Below are 21,748 nucleotides of genomic sequence, written 5' to 3' on the forward strand. Positions count from 1 at the left end.
CCCCTCCACTTTGATGTTGCTGGGCACCAGTTTGGCACCAGTTCTCTGGCTGTCCAAGTACAAAAACAACATGAGTTTTGGTATTTAAACCGATGATCAGATCTGATGCTTGGGTCACGTGGGAATTTTTATGTAAGGAAATTCCTGGCCTTTCCAGAGTCATGGGCCACAGTCAATGCTTTCAACCTCTCCTGCTCCCTATGGTACAGGGCAGTTTGTGGCTTTTGGTATTTTCCACTGATGATCTTAGTTTGTTACAGGCTGTTGGGAAGTCCTTTGTGTGGGATAGATGCTCCTTTGACTGAATGCTGATTGCCTGCAAATCCAGTGAACTGGATTTGATTGACCAAGTGGCCCTTCCCTTGCCCCTGCCAAACCAATGGGCTTTGGACCAGACACCCTGCCTCCCTGCCCAACCATCTGCTCTACAGGAGCATGGAGAAGAAAGGCCAGTTTTCACTGGGGTCCCTGTCCTTTCACCAGCATCCTTCTTTGCAGCATGATGCCCATTGTGTCCTAGAGGTGACTGACTTGCAACTCAACTTAGCTCTGCTGGAAGTAATAGTCTTTTCCTGAGGTCCCACTGAATTCTGTAGGATCTGGAAGGTGGGGAACAGTTCTGATTCCTGCCTAAAAAAGAGGGAAATTGGACTGAAGACAGCTCTAGAGTCCTTGAGAAAGGAAGTCAAATATTTTCCTCTCATGCATTGTAAAATCTAAGGAACAAGAAGCTCACAATTCAATAGTTCAATTTTGAAGCTTTAAAAGGAAAATAAAGAATATGGGGTTTAAGCTAATGACTAGTATGATCACCCAGACACATATCCTTCCTGCAGGTCCTGTTTGACTTTTTTGCACAGATGGGCCTAAACACATATCCAAAGCAGCAAATCCCCAGTGGTTTCTAATTTTCTGTGTCCCTCCTGACTTTTCCCAGTGTTTCCTCCCTTCCATGCCTGATCCTGCCTTCAACTTCTCTCAACCCTTCAGCCACCAACTGCTTGGGCTGGGTATGCCCAGACAGTCTGGATAGCTGACCATCACTCATCTCTCAGAAGGAAACAGGTCAGCACACAGTCTCTCCCTGCCCACCTCTGCAGCTGGTGCAATCAATCCCATGGCCAAGAGCTGAAGGTAATGTTGAACAGTTTTATGCAAGTCCCCACACAGAGTTTTCTAGATTTCACTTCTTTCTCAAATATTTACCTTTCAAAAGTGGGAGCTGAATGTCTACTCTCCAAGCCTACTAGTGTCACACACTGGTTCCTCTGGGTTTGGAATGACAGGATAATACTGTTAGTCAGGAACTGGCATGGACAGCACTCCTCACAAAGTTACCAGACTCTGACATTCATTTACCCAAATCTCAACCAGTTATGTCTTGTTCATCATCTTGTTGCAGAATGCCCCCTGCCCTGGGACTTGTTCCAACACTAAAACTGTCCAGAGATCACTGTGTCTTATAACACCTCACTGTGCTTACCTGTGTGGGGCAGCAGGCAGGTTTCTGCTTCTGTCACCCTCAAATACTGCCAGTCTGAGGCTGTGCCTGGGGCACATCTTCCTGTGGGGTTCCTCTGGGTCCACAGTCACATATTCCTGGTACCAGGCAGGCCAGTCTGTGACTGGGTGTTGTGGGAATGGCAAGAAGCCATGTGATGAAAACACAGGAGGAAGAAGATGGCAGCAGATACAGGCAAGAGAGAAGGAGTCAAGCAAGCAAATCACAGCTTCAGCCAGGGGTGCTGATGTGGCTGGTGCCTCACAGAAAGCCATTGAAGCACCATGACATTCCTGCAGCATTGCTGAGCATCACCACTGAATTTACCTGAAAATCGTCAAAATAGAATTACAGCACTACTGTTGTGAGTCTCTGCCAAGAAAGGGGCTAACAAGGGGTGTCCTTGTTACACACAGGAACTTCCTCACTCTCTTGTCACTCGGATGCCAGTACCATCAGACTTGTGGCCCATACTACAACTCTGAATTGCACAGTACCACAAAACTAGGATGAGGATCACAGAACCCTGCTACTGCCTTTCAAAAGTCAAGAGCACAGAGAACCAGTCTAAATAGCTGGGCAGTGACTCAGACCTCCAGAGTGCCTCAGAGGACACACTGGGAATACACCAAGTATTTCATTTCCTACATTAACTGAGAGGACACTTGGTGTTCCTCGTGCCAGACACAGAATCAGTCTATGGTATGCACTTCCCAAGTGCTTCAGTCCCAAGATACATCGAACCTGGCTAAACACCAGGGCCCTTTACTGGCAGAGGAACAAGTCTCTTCCAAAACCCTGCACTAATTACAGCTGCTCTCAGAGCCCTTATAAACATCAGGTTATACTTCCTAATTCTTGTGTTTCCTCTTCTTCCAATAACAAAATTTGGAGGAGAAAGCTAGTTTTCTGCATACGAAGACTCCCTGCATCAGAACAGCTTGACAGAAAAGTCACAATACTTTTAATTCCCTGAGGTCTTTCATCTTGCACATCTCGGACTCCGACAGTATCACCTGGCAAGGAGCCAAAGGAGCTCTGCTACTAAACCAGCATGATAAGATCAGCACTGAGTGGAGGAAATGCCAACAAAAATCTCCACTTTTCCCTGGATTTTCATCCAAACAAACAAGTATGTCACTTTAGCTCCTCCTCAACAGTCTCAGTGCCTGCAGGTCACCCACTCCCTTAGTAACACCAAACTAATGAGAGCAGTAAATGTCCTCTGAGTCACTCTCCTGTCCCACTGTTGACTATGCGGCCTTGGCCCCTTGGTGGACCAGGAGACTACCACATGGCAGAGCTCTTGAGGCAACTGCATCATGTGCTGGAACTCATGAGGGGAAGAATTCAAAATTAATACTCTTGCACCATTCACAGAAGATGCCTTAAAAGGACACCCACAGAAAGCATGAAGTATGTAACATTCAACACCAGAAAACTGAGCACCAGGATCCAGAGAGGTATTTAGGTACTGGAAACACTGATGTCAATAAGAGTTAGGTGCCTAAGTACCATTCTGGATCAGACATTTAGTGAAGCAAACTTTAAGACTTCATTTTTCAGTGGTTCCACAGTTGCTACCAACTCTTCAGGACCTCTCTTGAGGAGCAAGCTCTTCAAAGGCATGCCTAGAACACTCATCACACATTGGACTTGCCTGAAAACAACCATCCAGTTCTCAAAGGACACAGACTGCACTTGCTAAGTATATGAAAAGAAACAAACCACCCTTCACAACATCACTCATATGTCACTGCTTGACTTCTTAGGAGCCATCTGACTCTGACTCTCTAAGGCATGATCCTGTCTCCACTACCAGGTTTATGGAGTTGCAATATAGACTCACAGAATCATTTTGGGTACAAGAGACCTTTAAGATCTCAGGTTCATGCATTGGCCCAGCACTGCCCAGTCCACCACTAAACCACATCCCTCAGCACCTCCTTTACCCATCTTTTAAATCCCTCCAGGGATGGTGACTCCACCACTTCCATGAGCAGCCTGTTCCAGGGCTTGACAACCCTTTTGTGGAAGAAATTTTTTCCTAACAACCAACCTTAACCTCCATTGGCACAACCTGAGGGCATTCCCTCTTGTCCTATCACTACGATAAGAGGCATCTGACAACTGTGGAAGAGTAAGTGATACGCATTAGCCGCTTGTTAAAGCTTACAGGTTGTTTTCAATTAATATAGGTACCACTGAATCTGACTGGCTTTCAACACAAAACAACAAAGGAAAACCATACAAGAAACCTATCCAAAATAGCATAAACCAAGCAACTGATAGCATTCTGTAACTCATCATCTCATAAAGAAAGTGAACTGCACAGGTTCTTACTGGGCAGCAAAGGGCAATCACTTGCTCCATGCAGAAGTATAAATCACAGATACCACCCAAAGCAAAGGGGAAGTTAAAAAAGGCCCTAGTGATGACAGTTCAGACTGAAATTAATTTGCCCACTTGCACAAATTCTGAAAGTGTTTGCTCTTGATTTTCATCCCCACCACATGGCCCCTGCTTTCTTCCAAAGCACACAGTTGCACTGTTGTGGGCTGCTGGATCACCACGGTCAGCGCTGGAAACAGACACGTCCCATGGTGGTATGCCGAGCAGCAGGCAGAGCGGCCACACCACAGGGTGCACGGAGCCCTAAGTACAGACATAGACTTGTGTCTGGCCCAGGGACTGACAGAGAGGGAAGGTGTCACAAATATAAATCTCAGGCCAGGGGAGCCAAAGAACTCAACCAGATTTTAGTCACACGGGTATCTCTCAGTTTCCCTTGGCTGCCTTGATCAACTGTAGCCCAAAGTTGTAAAACCTGCCCACAGCTGCTCTGCTCACCCCCAACCTGATGCTTCACACTGTGACTTTATGCAGGCTTGTTTGGGTCTAACAAGGTCCTTATTTTTCTACAATGCAGGAAATAAGGAAACCAGCCATCAATTATTAGAAGCACAGCAGATCTGAGCCATGTGGCTGTAAAACAGATTTTTCTTTAATGAAACTGATCTGGCATTTGCCAGAAATAACAAGTGCCCAAGACCAAAATGTAAATCAAAACTAAAGGAGAGTTTTCAAAACTTTGAATCATTGGTAGCAACAGACAAGCTCAGAAGGAGGTTGGTATGACTTTGGAATGTCTTAAAAATGTGTGACTAATATGACTTCTAAAGACATTATTTGTGAGGGAGTATTTCAGTCTCCCCACAGAAAGAAAACACCGTGCCCAGGGAGGGCCACAGTGCTTGCTGCAGGAACTGTGTTAGTATGTCATTATTGCAGTGCTAGGAAAGAAGATAAGAGCCTTTGTCTGCATTTCAGAAAGCAAAGAAAGGGAAGACATTCATGCTGAAAAAACAACAGTGCTTGGTAAGAGAAGGAATATCATGGCAGTTACCCATTCCCCACGAGTCCAGTTTTAACCCCAGCACTTGGTTTTAGTTGGTCTCAGCCCAGGTCCCAGGAGACTGTAGGTTCCATCACAACATCTCTGAATACAGACTAGTCTAGTCAGGGAGGAGTGGTGCTGTTTGTGGAAGAGAGACACACAACAGGAGGGGAGAAAGGGCGGGTCTGGGGTGCACGTTAGTTGCCAGTGGTTGCCTTACCATAATTCATGTCCAAACTGTGCCTGTGCAGTAATTCTCCTCCTGCCACAGCCTGCTCCCAACTTTTTGTCACAGAACCCAGAATGAGGCTCTAAATCAGCTTCACTGTGGATGCTAGGACTGCAATACAGAGGGCACACAAAGGAAGAACAGCACCAGATCTGGCAGCAGAAGATGGTCTGGAATCCAATCTTTTACAGATTGCAAGTGGAAGCTGTGGGGATTATCCAACAATTCTACCATTGAATGCAATTGTCCAGGGTTGAAATGAATCATTTCTTCCATAGGAACATCCAAACCTGACTCAGCAACTCCAAGTACCCGAGGATTTACCACATCCCTTGCTAAATTGTGCCAGGATTAATTATCCTTGCAGTCAAAAATACAAGTCCTCCTTCTCGTTTGATCTTTCTTGGTTTCTAGCCATGAGATACTGTTCTGCATTTTTCTGCACCCAAAAGAACCCTCAAGTATCTGATACTTTCTCCTCTGGTATACCTGAACACTCCCTGGGTGTGTTTAAGGCCAGGCTGGATGAGGTCTTGAGCAGCCAAGTCCAGTTGAGAGGCATCCCTGCCCAGGGCAGGGAGGTTGGAGTAGATGATCTATAGGGTCCCTTCCAACATAAGCCATTCTAGGATTCTATGACCTCCAGAGCAGACCAGACTGCCTCTAAATTTCCATTAGTCCATCAGTACCACATACGGGTTAGCAGCATCAAATTCTTCTCCAAATTGTTTTTTCCCCACTGCCACTTCAGCAACTTTGAGCATTAATCTATCTCCCTGCAACTGGAGTGATGCTTAACAGAAAGCTAACATCACATTTCCCCCTATGCTGTCTAACAATGAATCCTATCATCTCCATTCTCATACCAATTGAATGTGACATCCCAATCCTTCTCAGCATCACTGCTTTCCAGGCCACACAGCCACCCATCTATGAAACATTTATATTCTCCAAGCCAAGGTACAGTCTCTTGTGCTTGACTGTTCAAAAATATTCATTGTCCAGTTCCTGCTCATTGCTTAAGAAATCCATGGCAGTCACTTCCTAACTTTCATTTATTATTCCCTTAATCTGAAGCAGCAGACAAACTTTACTGACAGTGCTTTTCTACGTTTCTGTCAGGATTTTGGTAGAAACTATTAAATAAAACTGGGAGCAAAACTCAAACTTTCAGATTTGTATACAAAATACTATTACTGTACTGTTGTTTGGTGTGCAACTCAGCTTCTATAGATAAATCAGGTTTTACTCCATTCAAAATCTAAGGTTATTATTTCATTTCTTTTCTGCCAGCCATGTTGCATGTGACAATTCAAAATAGATTCTAAGAGCTGAAGTCTCACCTACCAACACATTTACCTCTGCCAACCCTACTCTCAGGCTTGTTATGAAACAAAAATAAGCTGGATGAGATCTTTTAAGATGCAGAACATCTTCCTTCAGCTGCTCTGTAAATGCAGGCTTCCACCACGACATGTCACCAGTTCCAACCAGTCTAAAGTCCACCTTGACCATAAGGATGTAGATATGACCAACAGCTAAAGGCTAGTCATGCTGGAGGACTTCAGCATGCTTGGGTCATTTTCACATTTGGAAAACAGGATGCATTGCAATGAATAATAATAATAATTATTCAATGTGAGCTTAATTTGATATCAATCAGGCTATTTCCTTCTTCAGAACAATGGTTGGCATTTTCTATCCCCAACAGGCAATCATTTGTTAGCAATGGCATGTCCCCAGAATGTCACAGAACATTTCACAACTGCTTTGCACATAAAAATCGATCATTTTTCATGCCCAGTTGTCCCACCAGTGGCTCTCCCAACTGCTGCTCTTAGAGCCCTTCACTCAGCCTGGTTTTTATTGTATGCTTCTTGGTGTTTTCTTGACAAACAAATGACTGGCCAGAGACACCAATGTTAGACAAGGAGGGATTTGAACTCTGTTCAGGAAGTCAGAGAGGATAGGAGCCTAGAGTACCACAGTTTGAAAGACCTCTTGCAATTCTTCATAGAGTGTGGGCAGTAAAAAGGTCACAGAAAAATGGTCAGGCCCAAGGAGTTACATCCCATAGGCAGGATTTCTATCCAGCCTGGTTTTAAAACTCACAACTGCTTGGGCACCAGCTGCCAAAAGCTAACTACACTCCTAGTTACACTTTCCTACTGTCAAGCCCACATAATCCCTGTGAAAGAACAAACCAATTTAGAAGAGACAGGAGGTGCTGAATGTTAGGTGCACTACACAAAGTCCTTAGTACCACAGGGAGAACCTACAGGCACACTCAGCTTCAGAAAGGATGCAACAGATTTTCTTCCATCCAGCAGAACAAGACTGGTGCCTCTGAGGATATGTGGGCACCACACACACAAACTATTACTTTGATCTATAAACAGTGGATTTCATGTTTAGAAGGTCCTTATGGCACCTAATTTATAGCCTAAATGTGTGTTGAACATCAAACTAGGACCCTTCACACTGGAAGCTGTATCAAACCTTCCAGAGGGTTCTGTCTAGAGGTAGTTAGCATCATAATTCATTTCTACCTAAATCCTACTTGGTTACGAGGCTGTTTTTCACCAAGTTTCCTCTCAAGTCTCTTATTATCTGGGCTCTGGAACTGCCTCTGTCGTTTCAGAGTGCCTGCTTGCTGCTGAAACACCTATCCCATGCATAAAACATCTTTAGCACCTCTAATGTTTACTGTTCTTAATTTTTGAGTCTCCCAGCAGCTTCTCCAGCCGCTAATAAAACCTCTATTGTTGGCATTAACACTGACCCTTAGCAAGGAAAATTCCCCAGGCAGGTTAGTCAGTCCCATTTTGAGAAACTTAGCCTGGGTACCACTGAAACAGCAAGCCTCTGCAAAACACCACTCTTCTCACTCAGATTTGACTGGTGGCCAATGCCATCACACATTCGGGCTCAAAACCACTATGGATTGAATCATTCCACTGGTTTGCTGGATTTTGGTCCCCTTTGTATTGGCTTTCTATGACTAATCTTGCAAGACATAAGCACTTGTAAAAGTATTTATGGAAGTGGCAAACTTATAAGCAAATAAGCATAAAAGTGAATATTAATAAAGCAGTCCAAGAATTCATGCCAGTATTCTCTGCCTAACAGCTTCTGACAGGATGCAGTAAAAGAAAGGAGATCTCATATGAATAAAGTGTCCAACAAAAGCTGGCCAAATCACCCTGGCAGGTTTTGAGTATTTACACATTCAACAGACCAGAAGCTATTCACACCACTTGTCACACTTCCACATATTTAGCCCACAATTCAAATGAGTTACAACCCTTTACATATATTTAAAAATAACCCAACAGCAAAGTTACACAAAGTAAAGGACCCAAGCCAGAAGACAAAGAGAGTAGAAAGAATAAGTTACTGAGACTCAAAGGCAGGGAAAAAACAAATGGGCTCCAGGAGTAAAGATGCCCTTAAATTTCCTGTTACCCATTCAAATCAGAGATGCTGCAGTGCATGGGGATCTTCATTTCCACAAGAGAACCATTCACATGCATGGTCTGCAGCTTATCCCCACTAAAATATGACAAGTCAGCAAATCTTATCAAATAGCTCAAGAACTCCAAGAAAAAGAATATGAGCCAATTTGTGGTGAGTTGGCAAGAGGGAAAATAAGAAGCAGAACTGTTCAGATTAAAAATGTGAGACATCTTTTTCCTCTGCCAAGTGAACTGAGTCCACACTTAGAGGACAAACTTCTATGCATTAGGCCTCCAGGGCTCGTGTCTGCCTCCTTTGTATCCAACTCTTGTTTTCAAAATGGCACCAGAACCAGAGTTCATGGAATCAGGCCAGCTCAGTTTCAGCTGAACATAAACCAGCTCTGATGACTTCAAGGCAACTGGACATTACAACAATCAGATATCCAGAAAGGAAGAATTTAGTGTTGGTTTTCTTCCTCACAAGTCCTGGAAGTCAGTCCCAGTTGCACATAAAATCTGTTCTGACAGAGTGACAAACGTCTCAGGAACCTTGGAGGAACTACCTGCACCTCAAGCCCAAGGGACAAACAGTCCATGGGGTGACTTCTGCCTTGAGACCAACAGCTATAAGAGACTCTTCCACCTGCTGGAAGGCAAGGGAAGCCCTGAAATTGCCTTCTCCTGCAAACCAGGGGAGAAGACTTTCTTCCCAACAGGTACATTCTTGTTGACCATTTCCAACACAGCTCCCCTATAATGTAGCCTTCCTTCACTCACCTCAGCATGGCAAGCACTAAAATGAACAAGAAAATCTGTTCCTCAGCAACCATTGTGCAACTGGCGGCATAAACAAGATGCCAAGCAGTAAGAAGCCCTACTGAAATGTTCCATTAAACCCCTTCCTCTCCCAAAGATAATAAAAATGCATTTTGCACTTCTCACCACTCACACTCAAGACTCACCAGCAAGGGCAGGCACCACGTCCCTCACGTAGCAAAGACAGAACCATGGTCCATGCACATGCTGTGTAGAGGGGCTGCAGCCATACTCAAGCCAAGTGCCACGCCTGGCTGATACAGTCACGTGTTGCACTGCAGCATCCTGCCCCACCAGCAGATCAGATCCCAGACAGCACAGCCACATCACCTGACCACTGCACCTGAACTAACAAACCCTGTCCCTGAGCACCCTGATGGTGTACTGAAACAGCCTCACCATTTCTGGCTCCCAAACTAGCTTTGTCTTCCTCTGTTACACTCTTGCGGGAAAAACACCATGAATATTACCCCAAAATCATAGAATCACAGATTTATAGAACTGTCAGAGTTGGAAGGGATCTCAAGGATCATCTAGTTCCAAGCCTCTTGCCATGGGCAGAGACACCTCACAATAGATCAGGTTGCTCAGAGCCACATCCAGCCTGACCTTAAAAACCTCCAGGGATAGGGCCTCCACCACCTCCCTGTGCAATCTCTTCCAGTGTCTCACCGCTCTCCTGGTGAAGAACTTCTTCCTACCATCCAGTCTGAACCTACCCATTTCTAGTTTTGCTCCATTCCCCCCAACCCTATCACTACCTGACACCCTAAAAAGTCCCTCACCAGCTTTCTTGTAACCCCCTTCAGATACTGGAAGGCCACAGTAAGGTCTCTTCAGAGCCTTCTCTTCCCTTAACTCATATCACCTCAAACATTTACATACTCGGCCATGCCAGCTGCTGGCACAATACTTGTATTACTTTTTCTTCACCATTCTTGCTTCTTTCCTGTACAATGGCAGATCACACCAGCTTTAGACCCATGCAAGGTCCTGAGCAGGAAGAAAAATTCAAGGTGAAAGTTCTGTGCTGAACTTGGCATCTGAGCTGCAGGGCTGCTTCTGTTCACACTTTGCTCTCTGGGAGAGAGCTTTAACACTTGGATCTTCTCTTCTGTGCCTCAAAAGAGAGTGGATCAGAATTTAAAAACCATTCAGTACTGGCCTCCTGCTGAAGTCAATGCTGTAACTTGTGCAATTTCAGTGGGAGCAGCAGGAAAAAACAGGAGTTATGAAACCTCATGGTAAATTCCTTTCTGGGATTTTCCCAGAAAATACTGGGAAATAAAACAGAAATTTCCTCCTTTATCTGTTCTCACTTTAACTCTCTCTTTTCTGTCCAGCACAGATGGTGGCTGGCAAGTAGGCAGGACTTATGTAAGGAATAATAAGCAAGAGCCGTTTTGGGGTGAAATGTGTCCTTCTGAATGCAAAACGCTGCTTTCCTCAAGTACCCTTCCTGTATTATTTGATCTTCTCTCCCTGGTGGCAGACACCAGGGAGATGTCCCAGCAAAGAGCACAGCACACAGTCATTGTGAGTGACTGATCAGTTGCTTTCCGTGAAGGATCCAGGTTAAATCAAAGCCAGCTGCTTTTGAGAGGGGCAGGCAGCTCAAAAGAATTTAAACAACATAATAATAAAAAATGCAGTCTAGACCCTCCATACATAGGAAATCTACTCTTGTATTTCAATAAATAACTCCAAGGTATCTAAGCCTCACGCACAGAAAACAATTTTGTAACTTCTTTTTCTTTTAAAGTCATCCTCTTGCATTGTTGTTCTGCCCTAATAACTCTGAAATGTGCTACTCATCTCTCCCAGTTAAATATCCTGTTTCACAAGCCCACTCCTAGATATCTGAAACTGCACAGCATTTCTAACTAGCTTTAGGCATCTAGCATTCCAAAGAATTAATATTTAAACTTATTATAAAGGAATGGGGATTGCATTAAGCATGCAGCATGTAGCAAAACATTTGCATTAATAAACTCTTGTGCCCCTTGTTTGAAGCAATTTTAGCGTTCTTTAAGCTAAAAAAAAAAAGCTTATGCTCCAAAAGTGGCACATATATCTCTGTTTTCCTTTTATTGCAAGCAAGACTTCAATAGGATTAGAGAGTGGAAGCTATCAAATCTCATTTTTACAACACATTTAAAATTATCTTTCTTTGCCTAGGGAATTACAGCTTTTAAGTGACTTAAGCACAGTAACTTGTGAAAAAGCACTGAATCACAGCACTCCCTTCAGATAATCCTAGACTCTTTATCTCTTCTTATGTCTCTTCATTATTGATAACAAAACCCCCTAACCTGTTACAAGGTATCATTTAATTGAGTTTTTTCCCTCTTAGATTAGCCTTTGATTTATACCTCAACTACCCTCTCCCAAGCCAGCACGTGTAATTTATTTACAGCTTTGGAAGGCGCAGGCAAAATACATCATCTGCTGTTATACAACCTTCTACTAGGTATTAAAATACCAAGCCCGTGGAGACACACTTCATATAGTTCAGCAAGTTCCAAAATAAACCAAACCAGCAACCCCTTAAGCACTTAAAACAACAATGGAGATCTGTATTCAAAAGTTAGTTTTACAGGATTTGATGATGTCGCCTCAGTGTCATTTCTCCCTCTGGCTAAACATGCAAAAAAACCACCTAAGAATGTGTTTGCTTTCCCCTCATTCTAAAACAACCCACAACTCTATGACTCTCACAAAGCCCTGTTATCACTTAAATGCCAGAATTAAATGCACTTTAAGATGTTTGGCATTCATTTAACCCTTAGAATAAATTTGATTGAGTGGATTCAATTACAGAGCTTCTTAGCAATCCACTAGGCAAAATAACCACATAGACATTCAAACAGAATGATAGAGAAGTCAGATATCATTATTAGAGTTAAAACAAAAGGAAGGGAAGGGAAGGGAAGGGAAGGGAAGGGAAGGGAAGGGAAGGGAAGGGAAGGGAAGGGAAGGGAAGGGAAGGGAAGGGAAGGGAAGGGAAGGGAAGGGAAGGGAAGGGAAGGGAAGGGAAGGGAAGGGAAGGGAAGGGAAGGGAAGGGAAGGGAAGGGAAGGGAAGGGAAGGGAAGGGAAGGGAAGGGAAGGGAAGGGAAGGGAAGGGAAGGGAAGGGAAGGGAAGGGAAGGGAAGGGAAGGGAAGGGAAGGGAAGGGAAGGGAAGGGACACTTTGTGATAATTTGGCTGAGATCAGCCTTATCATTCCTAACTGCTCAAACTCTTAAAATTACCTGCACCCCACAATTTGGATCTATCTCCTTCAGCAGCTCTGGCAATGTCTCATTTGTTTTTCAAGTAGTTCCCTTTCTACAAATAATCTTAATCATTAACAATCATTTAATATGTCCAAACTAATGACTGTAATAAAAAAGAAAGAAAGAAGGAAAGACAAAAGTCCTTGTTCTAGGTTACTGGTGAAGTGCAAATTCTGAGAACCAAAAGTTCCAGGTTCCAGCTGACATTTCACATACTGGGTGCCAGAAACGTAATAGGAGGGGACGGAAAAAGGGGAATTCTTTGCCTCTATTCTTCAAAGGCAGTGCAGAAAGGTAGCACTGCAGCAGCCTGAGCTGATACTGATCTGAATGGAAGAACCAGCCCTTGCTTTTGCTGCATGCCCCATTTGAAGGCAATAAAACGGCCTGAGTGGTTTTAACTGGTCGTTCTGTCTGTGTCACTGCAACGTTCCCTGCTCTCAGGAGAAGATAACAGCTGGGCCACATTCAGGAACGCATAATTTTGCTATTGTTTGCACGTTTGGAGGGCAAGATTGCACTGTACCACAGTTAGTGAGTGCTGCCCTTGCTTTGGAAGCCTCTGTTCTTTGAGTTCCAGTAGAGTGCTGGGAAACAACGGTTGGTGGCTGAGGAAAACAAAGCAAACAAAAACAACAGTCTATTAAAAGCAGTTTCATGCACTGTGAAACGGATTACTAGATTGCATGCCTGGTTCAAGCCTGTTGACATATAATGATAAAAACCTGGAGTGCAAAATGGAGCCGTTTATATCGCTAGTCCCTCTCCGGTTCCGCTGCCATCGACATCTTCAGCAGTTCGACAACAGCAGAAGGTCACGTTCCTGTCACAGCTCTGAGCATGGAAATTATATTCACTGTCCTATAAATGTCTCATCATAGTCCATAGGCTATACTACTTCCTAGCTTACAGATGGATTTAATACCAGCTTGTTACTTGTTCTACAAGCCTTTCCCTCTCCACAGGCTAAAGAACCTCTGTAATACTGGGACTGAAATACCGACCCAGCTCAAGTTAGTGGCAAGACTCTTACTGATATTGTATACAGGAAAACGTCCCTCCTTTTCAAAAACCTAAGCATCATTGCTTACTGAAAGTGAAAAACTACCCACCGCCCTTTGTTGCCACAAAGGACCATCTCCCAGAAGATACTCACTTCACATTCAGCAGTTTTACTAAATAAGAATCCTGAAGCACTTCCAAAATATAGCTTCAAATCTACTAAAAATCCTCATGGTACCCTTTAACAACTTGTGTGTATACAAGTTGTTGATCTCTGACATACAAATAACCATTTAGATATACTTGATTACATAACTTAGACTACTCTAAATCCAAAGTATTTATAGTTGATGATTGTAGTTGATTTGTTCTGCCAGGAACACACAATGCATACATCTCAACACTTGAAAGATTTAGATTTGAAACTTTTTCTTCTTATAAAAGAAGAAAGGAAAAGAGATTTTTCTCCTCATCCGTTCAGCAGAGCTCTATAATAATCTTTTCTGTCCATGTGTTCATGTCACATTTTAAAGCCAGATCTAATTTCTTCTTTTTTATTTCTGTTCCTTCAACTAAAATCAAGCAGCTACAAACTCTCTTCCAGAGATACTTCCTGCACTCTGACACTGCCAATTATTCCATACAATTCTACCCCAAAATAAGACAGATACAATATTTATTCTCTGTGGCTTTTCCAATAGCTGCATTTTTTTTCCTGAAGCAGAAAAAGGGTTTTGTGTTTTTACTGTACAAGTACTGACCGTCTTTATATGAGAGGTCAATCATTAAATCTGGTTTGTATTCACTAAATATACTTTACTCCTAATCCCTAAATAACATAGAATTTAATTATTAGATACTCTTTTAAAATAAATCCATGGCAGGGTCATCTTCAATTCAGTGATTCTGATTTTGCAACAGAGATCATTAGAAGTTCCTTCAGCAGCAAGTAACTGAAAGCTATTTTCTTATTCATGACAAGTAGGTATTTAAATCACTTTAAGGGAGGAGGGAACACTCAGAATCTATCCCAAATGACTTTATGCACACATTCTCCAACTCGTAGTTTCTTCTCTTTTCTCCTCTTACAAAAAATAAAAAGAAAATTAGAAACAAACAAAAGAAACAAACAAAAAATCCAATCAACCAAACAAAAAACAAAATCAACAACCAGTTCTGTAACTGCATGTTCTGTTCAAATAAACTTTAACATTTCTTTTTGTAGTGGAGAGTTCAAATGCAGCAAGCAAGAGAACTACAGTGAAAAGCAGAAAAATTTATTACTCTATAAAAATCGAGACTTTAGAGATCATCATACCGGCAAGCCCATTCCCTGGCTCCTTATCAGCTCATGTAATATTTATCATCTCTAGGCAGTCCCATTTGCTTCCAGTGGGATAATTCAGGTGAACACAGACAAGGGGTATGAAAGAAAACGGCAGAATCAGGCCCAAAGAGCAGTCAATGCACCTAATAAGTCACATAACCAAAACATATGCTTTTGCTTAAGATCCCAACCGTGCAAGCTGTTCCTTGTGCAAGGACTGTCCTGACAACCAAGGGAGTAGTCAGAGGGGGGTGAAATGGCAACATTTAGCCCTCCTCAGCAGCAGAAGAAAATGGAAACATTAAAATACCTTGCCTGTATATTTGCGGGAAGCAGCTACAGCTTAAAACCCACCCAACGAAACCAACAAAAATCCACCTAAACCACTCTCTCCCTGTTGGAATAAAAAACTATTCTCAACAAGGAAACACCCAGCTACTGCAACCCGAACAGCTTATTGTTTTGCCCCACTGTAAGTTAATATCTGAAGTGGTTACTGCAAAGGTCTGGGCAATTTGGATGGTTTCCCAGTGGCACAGCTAGCAGGATAAATCTCGTCATTTCTCCTGAGTCATGAACTAGGTACACCAAACGAAACTGGAAAAGAATGAAAAGGAGAAGTGTTTCCTGGGAACAACATAACCAGTGGCATTTAGAAACTGAGAGATCTGACATCTTTATAGATTACTCTTTTGTCACAACGAAAGCTTGCTTTCCCAGAATTTTCTTTCCAACCATTATTTTTGCCCTGTCTTCCTTTGAAAATGGTAATACTGTAACACAGAAACCAACAGAACAGAACCAAACCCACAGAATACCAGGAAAATGTGGTTAAATAAACTTCATACCTTCTGGTACAGTGACTCTATGCTGAGCAGAAAGCAAATACCTCCAAGAAGCACTGTCTGGGTGCAAACACTCTGCCTTGTGACACACAAGGAAATCCATGCTCAAGAAAAGCGTGGTGTGTATTACAGCCAATCACATCAGAAGGGGGAGGCTGGGTGAAACCTGGGTGTTTATTTTAAACACCTCCCAAACAGAACTAAACATGAAGCACAATTCCAAAATGCTGATATTTTAGGTAAACAAATAACAGCTCCATCCTGCAAAGTTTAGACCCAAAAAGATCCAGTTCCCAGAAGCAATCCTCACCACCACCCCTCAAGTTTTTATTTGGCTGTTCATGTGAAAAGCCTTGCTCAGGCACGGAAGCATTTTGCAGGATCATAACTTAAACACTGTGAAACATCACAGAGACATTACAACAGCAGGATGCTTTTTCCCCCATTGTGATTACTTCAAAGCTGCCCTTTTTATTACTAGGGTAGTGTATCATTTTGATTCATTCTCTTTTTGAAAGAAATAAAAGTAAAGGCACGTTTAGAGAAAAAAAATAATACTTCTTACAGGCAACTATAAAAATCGATTTTGCTCTTGTTGAAGAGAGTCTTTTACCCTCCCTACCTGCAGCTTTCAACTGTGGATAAACCAAAACCAGGAGGCACATTCTGTAATCTAAGACAGATTGCAGAGGGAATTAGTGGGTACATGGTGCTCTGGGCCTGGAGAGAGGAGCTGTGCAGCACAGCGATCTGAAATCAAGCTGTCATCAGCTTCCTGCCCCAAACCTTTCACTGGGTAAACCTGAGTATCTCCCCTCATTCCCACTCCTTAGCTATACCTTGTTATAGCACATCCATACACAGCCATGCCTGCTTCTTTATCTTCCTGAAAGAAGCAGAGTTGTTGGGAGACAGTTTACACCACTCCTTGCAAGACTGTCAGCTCTCCTGCCTGCAGCATGGCTCACTTTAGATACACAGCGCTATGAATTACAGTTAGATCACAGCGAGCAACCGAGTGCCTCTGTTGTATCTGTAGGACTGACTGGGATGCACAGGGAGCTGAGCAGTGCCTGGCAGCTTGCAGGATTCGGTGCAAGAACTCCAAAGTCCCCAGGTGGACATTAAGGCACTTGCTAACTCCATATAGGTCAGAAGGAGCAAGCACAGCCCACAAATTTTAAATCAGACTCCAGAGTGAAATTTTACTTTCCCTGACTTCTCCTGAAAATATCTGCAGAGGAAAAAGGTAAAAAAAAAAAAAAAAAAAAAAAAAAAGGCAAAACCAAAACAAAACATCCCAAAAAATGCCAGGGCTGCTGTCTTTGGAAAAATCCAACATGACCCACCAAATTAGCATGATCAGGAAATGAACCCTATCCTGCCCATGGATACCTCCTACTTACTCCCATGACTCAAGTCACCCATACGCTGAAGCAACCACAAGGTAACACCCCATAAAACAAAAAACAGCAACAAAACTTCAAACACCATTTTTTGACTCAGTGGTGAAAAGGGGAAATCAATCAGTCAGGAAAGATGAATTAGCAGCCTCCTCCCATGCCCACCTATGTCTACTCCAGAAGTCCAAAGTGAATGGAAACTGCGCTTTTCTTCTAATCCCTCCCTACAGCCCTGCCCTCTCCAGTAGCCATGAGAGGAACATGCATGAAAGGAGGATTAAGTAGCTCAACAGGAAAAAGGGGGGAGGGGGGGATAGCAAGGTGCTTCAAAAGTCTGCTTGGATACGGCAACAAGGGCAGTACACTAGTAGGATTTTAAACCTAGTCAAGTGGCACCAACCTCACTCATAGGACCACAAGGGACTTGAACTTAGTCCCTTCTACAGGCAGCAGTCGCAGCAGCACAGCAGCACTAGAGCTTGTAGCTGTCCCTTCCTACTTTGTGAATCCTCCTTCTCCTCCCTCCAAACCCAGTTCTGCATAACAAACCTTCACTTCATTCTTGCCAAACATTAACAAGAAGAGAGAATTGCATCATTAACAAAAAGAAAAATAAAAAAGTAATTTATAACCTGTTACTCCACCCTGTCTGTATTCGCTGGTGATGAACAAATACATCCCAGTTTGCAGGACAGACCTCGCACAGATCGAGGTGTTCATTAACGTAACTTCATGGCACTGGAAGGTGCCATCACCCTAGGTAACAAGCTCACAAAAGAATGTGTTCCTAGTCCAAGGGCACACAGCCTACTTTCATTTTTCAGGAGAATAGGCAGAAAGGGATGCACTGAAAAAAATCCTACTGGCAACTGTCTTACATCAATAACATCTCTAAAATAGAGAATGGGAAAGAACTAAGAAAAGAAAAAGCTTTTTAATGTTACAGAAAACGCTGCTTTAATTCTAATAACCTTAGTTGCATGTATCTGGAAGTGGCTTTGAGTGTAAAAGAATTTTTGAGTTCCCTCTGAATCTATCCTATGATACCTTAGACGGATTATTTTAAAACTGAATTTTGATCAACAAATTCCAGCTCACTTAAGTTCTAGCTCAAAAGAGCAACCAATTTTAATGGGCAATTCCGAACCTAACTTCAGTGCCACTCCTTTAACAATGGATAAATGAAAACCGGGCATTTGTTAACTAGCAGAATTTGACCTTAGGGCACACCACCTTTCAGGCACCAGAAGCCCCAAATCAGAGGATTCGCTGCCCGAATCCAACATTTTTAACACCTCCTTGCAACGCAAACTACAAATCCAAGCAACCGTGGTGAAACTGATGAATAAGAACTAGGCACTTCTTGTCAGTCAAGCACAGTCACAAACACCCCACACGCAGGCTCAGGCACGGGACGGACTAACCCAGTGTTCAGCACCATCCTCAAAACAACCACCTCTGAGCAGCAACCAAACCCCAGCCAGCAGCAGTCTCTCAGGATTTCTTAAAGAACATCGAGAAAGGGCAAAAAATAGCCTGGTTTATCCAGTGACCTCAAAGTGTATAGGAAAAAAAAAAGAAAAAAGGTTTTAAAGCTTGCAGTTAAGTAAGTAAGAAAACACCCTGAACACCAAAGAAATGGCAAAAAAACAGCTTGGTTTATCCAGTGACTCCGAAGTGCACAGGAGAAAAAAAAGAGGTTTTAAAGCTTGCAGCACCAAAAAGAAGAGGGACAGAAAAACACCAAAACAACCTTGATGCCTATTTTTGTTTGGTTGGTGAATTTTTTTGGTGGGGTGCACTCAGTTCATGCATTTTTAAACTCACCCTTCAGGCTTTGATGCTTCTGCTGCTGGAAATAATCTTTGGAGCCTCTAGAGCATCGCAGCTCCTGCGCCCTCGGCAGAATTGGGATCCTCTCGAAGATGCTGGGTCTTTTGGGGATGAAATCTAGCAGAGGCGCTGACATTTCAGGGGGGCTCTGCTGGGGCTCGGCGTGGTCACTGCCGTTGCTGACAGTTACTTTAAAGGACATCTGAGGAGTCAAGAGAGCTTTACCAGCGCCGGGACGAGTCACCCGCGGCAGTTCCTTCAGAGACGCTCCCTGGCATTTATCGGTCACCTCGAAGCTCGCCGGACCGGCGACGGCTTTCTGACCCTCGGTAAGCTCACAGTGCATGTCCGAGCCGGGCTGCTGCCGGGGCCCTCGCCGCTCTCCTGCACCGGGCGGTACACGGGGGTGTCAGCCCAAACGACCGCCTCAGTCCCGCCGCTCGCCTCAACCTCACCGCCTCAGCCCCGCCGCTTGCTTCAGCCCCGCGCCGGCTGCCTCAGCCCCGCCGCGCGCTGCCAACGGCCTCTAACGGCCGCCCTCGCGGCGGGAACCCGGCCGGAGCCCGCAGCCGGCGGCGGGGAGCGTAAGGCGCCCGCAGCCCCACTCGCTCTCCCGCGCGCACCGCCCGCAGGGGAGGAAGCGGCGGCGCTTAGACCTCGCCTGTGAGGGACGGGGAGGCTGGCGCCGCGAGTCGGCTTTCCTCCCTCTCTAGGCAACGCTGCCGGGCTTTTCCTAACCGCTCCCGGGAAGGCGAGGCGGGCCGGGAGCGCAGCCCAGCACACGGCCGTGGCTGCGTCGAAGATGGTGCCTTTCAGCTGAGGCATCCAAACAGCGGCCACCCAGGCAACGGCGGACGCGGCGGCGGCGGCGGCCCACGCAACGCCGCAGGGCGTGTTTGCCAACGCCAGGCATTCACGCCGGGCTCGCCGCGGCCCCGGGGTCACCAGCCCCGTGCGTGAGAGAGAGCCCGCCGGGCGCGGGCAGCGGCAGTGACAGCCGCGCTTCCGCGCTCCTACCTGGGAGGTGCCGCCCGGGGGAACGCGCTGCCCGCCGGCTCCCGCCGCCCCCGCGCCCCGTCCTGCCGCCACCACCGCGCCGGGCTCATGGGCTTAGCCCCGCTCCCCCGCCGCAGGGCCGGCTGCCAGAGTGAAGGCGGCCCGGGCCATTACCCTGGCGCGGCGGCGGGGCCAGCCCTTCGCTCGGGCCAGTCGGGGCGGGCAGGGGGAGGGCTGTGCCGCCGAGGCCGCCCCTCGGGGCTTTGACAGCGGCGCTGCAGGGAGCGGGGTCCGCCCGCGGGCCCGACCAGGCCGCCTCTCACGATCTCGCCCCACCGGAGCAGGGAAGGCAGACAGGGATCCCGCGCATGCCGCGGGCACCAGAAGAGGGTCAGAACATCCCTGCACCCCGAGAGAGGGCCCGCACCTTCTCGCTGCCCGCCTCGACAGTGAGCGATCCCTGCGCTTGCCCGCTTGCCTCACACTGCCAAAGGCCTGGACCCTTCCGCTCCGCTTTGAGGGGTCCCACGCGTGTCCTCCGACAATCCCTTCATGGGTCCAGCTCCCTCTGTACTAGGCCCACAGCAGGCAGAAACCATGGGGCATCCACAAACCACCCAGCCGCTGAACAGTACCCCCTAAACAACTTCAGCATGAAAGGCACAGCCACTGCAGCGTGGAACAGAAATGCAGCAGGAGACCAAAAGCCTTGCCAGCGGCCCGGGAAGCTGGAGATTGCCAGAGATGGGTGCAACCTCACCAAGACACCTCCTTGGTGAGGTTCAGTTGCATTCAGTGCTTCTGCCTAGAGGGTAGCCACACATCCTTCCCTTTCTGTCCTGCAGGTGCTGGCCCACTGCAGCAGAGAGAAGGAAGCTAGTACTGAGCAGTGACATTTGCGTGGCTCCTCCTGGGCCAGCTCAGGTCTAGAATCAATATAGTTGGGTTTATTAGCTTGGGCCTGGGTCCAAGCAACCACAGGCAGAGCTACGATGTGCAGCTTTACACAAGCAAGCTCTACCAGCCCATTCTTTGCTGGCACCCTGCGGCTCTGTGCACTGGTGGAGGTACAGGTGCAGCACAGCAGGTTTGTACCACACCAGGACAGCTCAAAGATAGAAGTGACTCACAGTCATCCCTGATTTACATGGGTGTAAATCAGACAGACATCCCATTGGAAGTCGTGCTGTTCACATCAGACCTAAGGGAGAGGCTGGGGAGATTTAGCACGAGGAAGAACAGCTACTGAACTGGCTGGCATCTTGCTACACCCCTCCTGAGGAGTGTCGCACATCTAGATGACAGAGATCTTCGTTATCTTGCAGCACAGTTGCTGCTCATCCAGCTCCTTAAAACCATACGTCACTCTGAGGAGTAAAAGCATGGTCAAGACAGAAGGGCATGACTTTTTCTTGTCAAATGCTATGAATATTGTGGACTTGGGAAGGAGGTGACTCTTGTAAAAGACAGGAACAAGCAGTTCTGGGATCAGCACTACTTATGAAGGCTCAGTTGCAGTGCCTCATCTCTTTGCTGTCCAGCATAGATGCCCTGAGCTTTACCAAAGAAGGTGCTTGCAAGCCTTTCTCATCAACCAGGGCAGTGAGAGGGTCTCGTTCCTCTGTAAGACCACATCTGAAGTTGTCAGAAGTAAATAGCTCTATGT

General features: G+C 45.4%; 1 protein-coding gene across 1 annotated transcript in view; it reads right to left on the reverse strand.

Annotated features, from left to right (window-relative positions):
* The window catches only part of GLIS1 (GLIS family zinc finger 1), a 207,363-nt gene extending 187,516 nt beyond the window's left edge, over positions 1-19,847 (reverse strand). The window contains exons 1-2 of the mRNA XM_054384350.1: positions 19,702-19,847; positions 19,081-19,487 (exon numbers count right to left, since the gene is read on the reverse strand). Of these exons, the coding sequence (XP_054240325.1) occupies positions 19,081-19,432 (352 nt within the window). The 5' untranslated portion in view covers positions 19,433-19,487; positions 19,702-19,847. The remainder of the gene's footprint in view (positions 1-19,080; positions 19,488-19,701) is intronic.
* Between the last annotated feature and the right edge of the window lie 1,901 nt (positions 19,848-21,748).

Source organism: Indicator indicator, chromosome 10, assembly GCF_027791375.1.
Source record: "Indicator indicator isolate 239-I01 chromosome 10, UM_Iind_1.1, whole genome shotgun sequence".
Classification (NCBI taxonomy): domain Eukaryota; kingdom Metazoa; phylum Chordata; class Aves; order Piciformes; family Indicatoridae; genus Indicator; species Indicator indicator.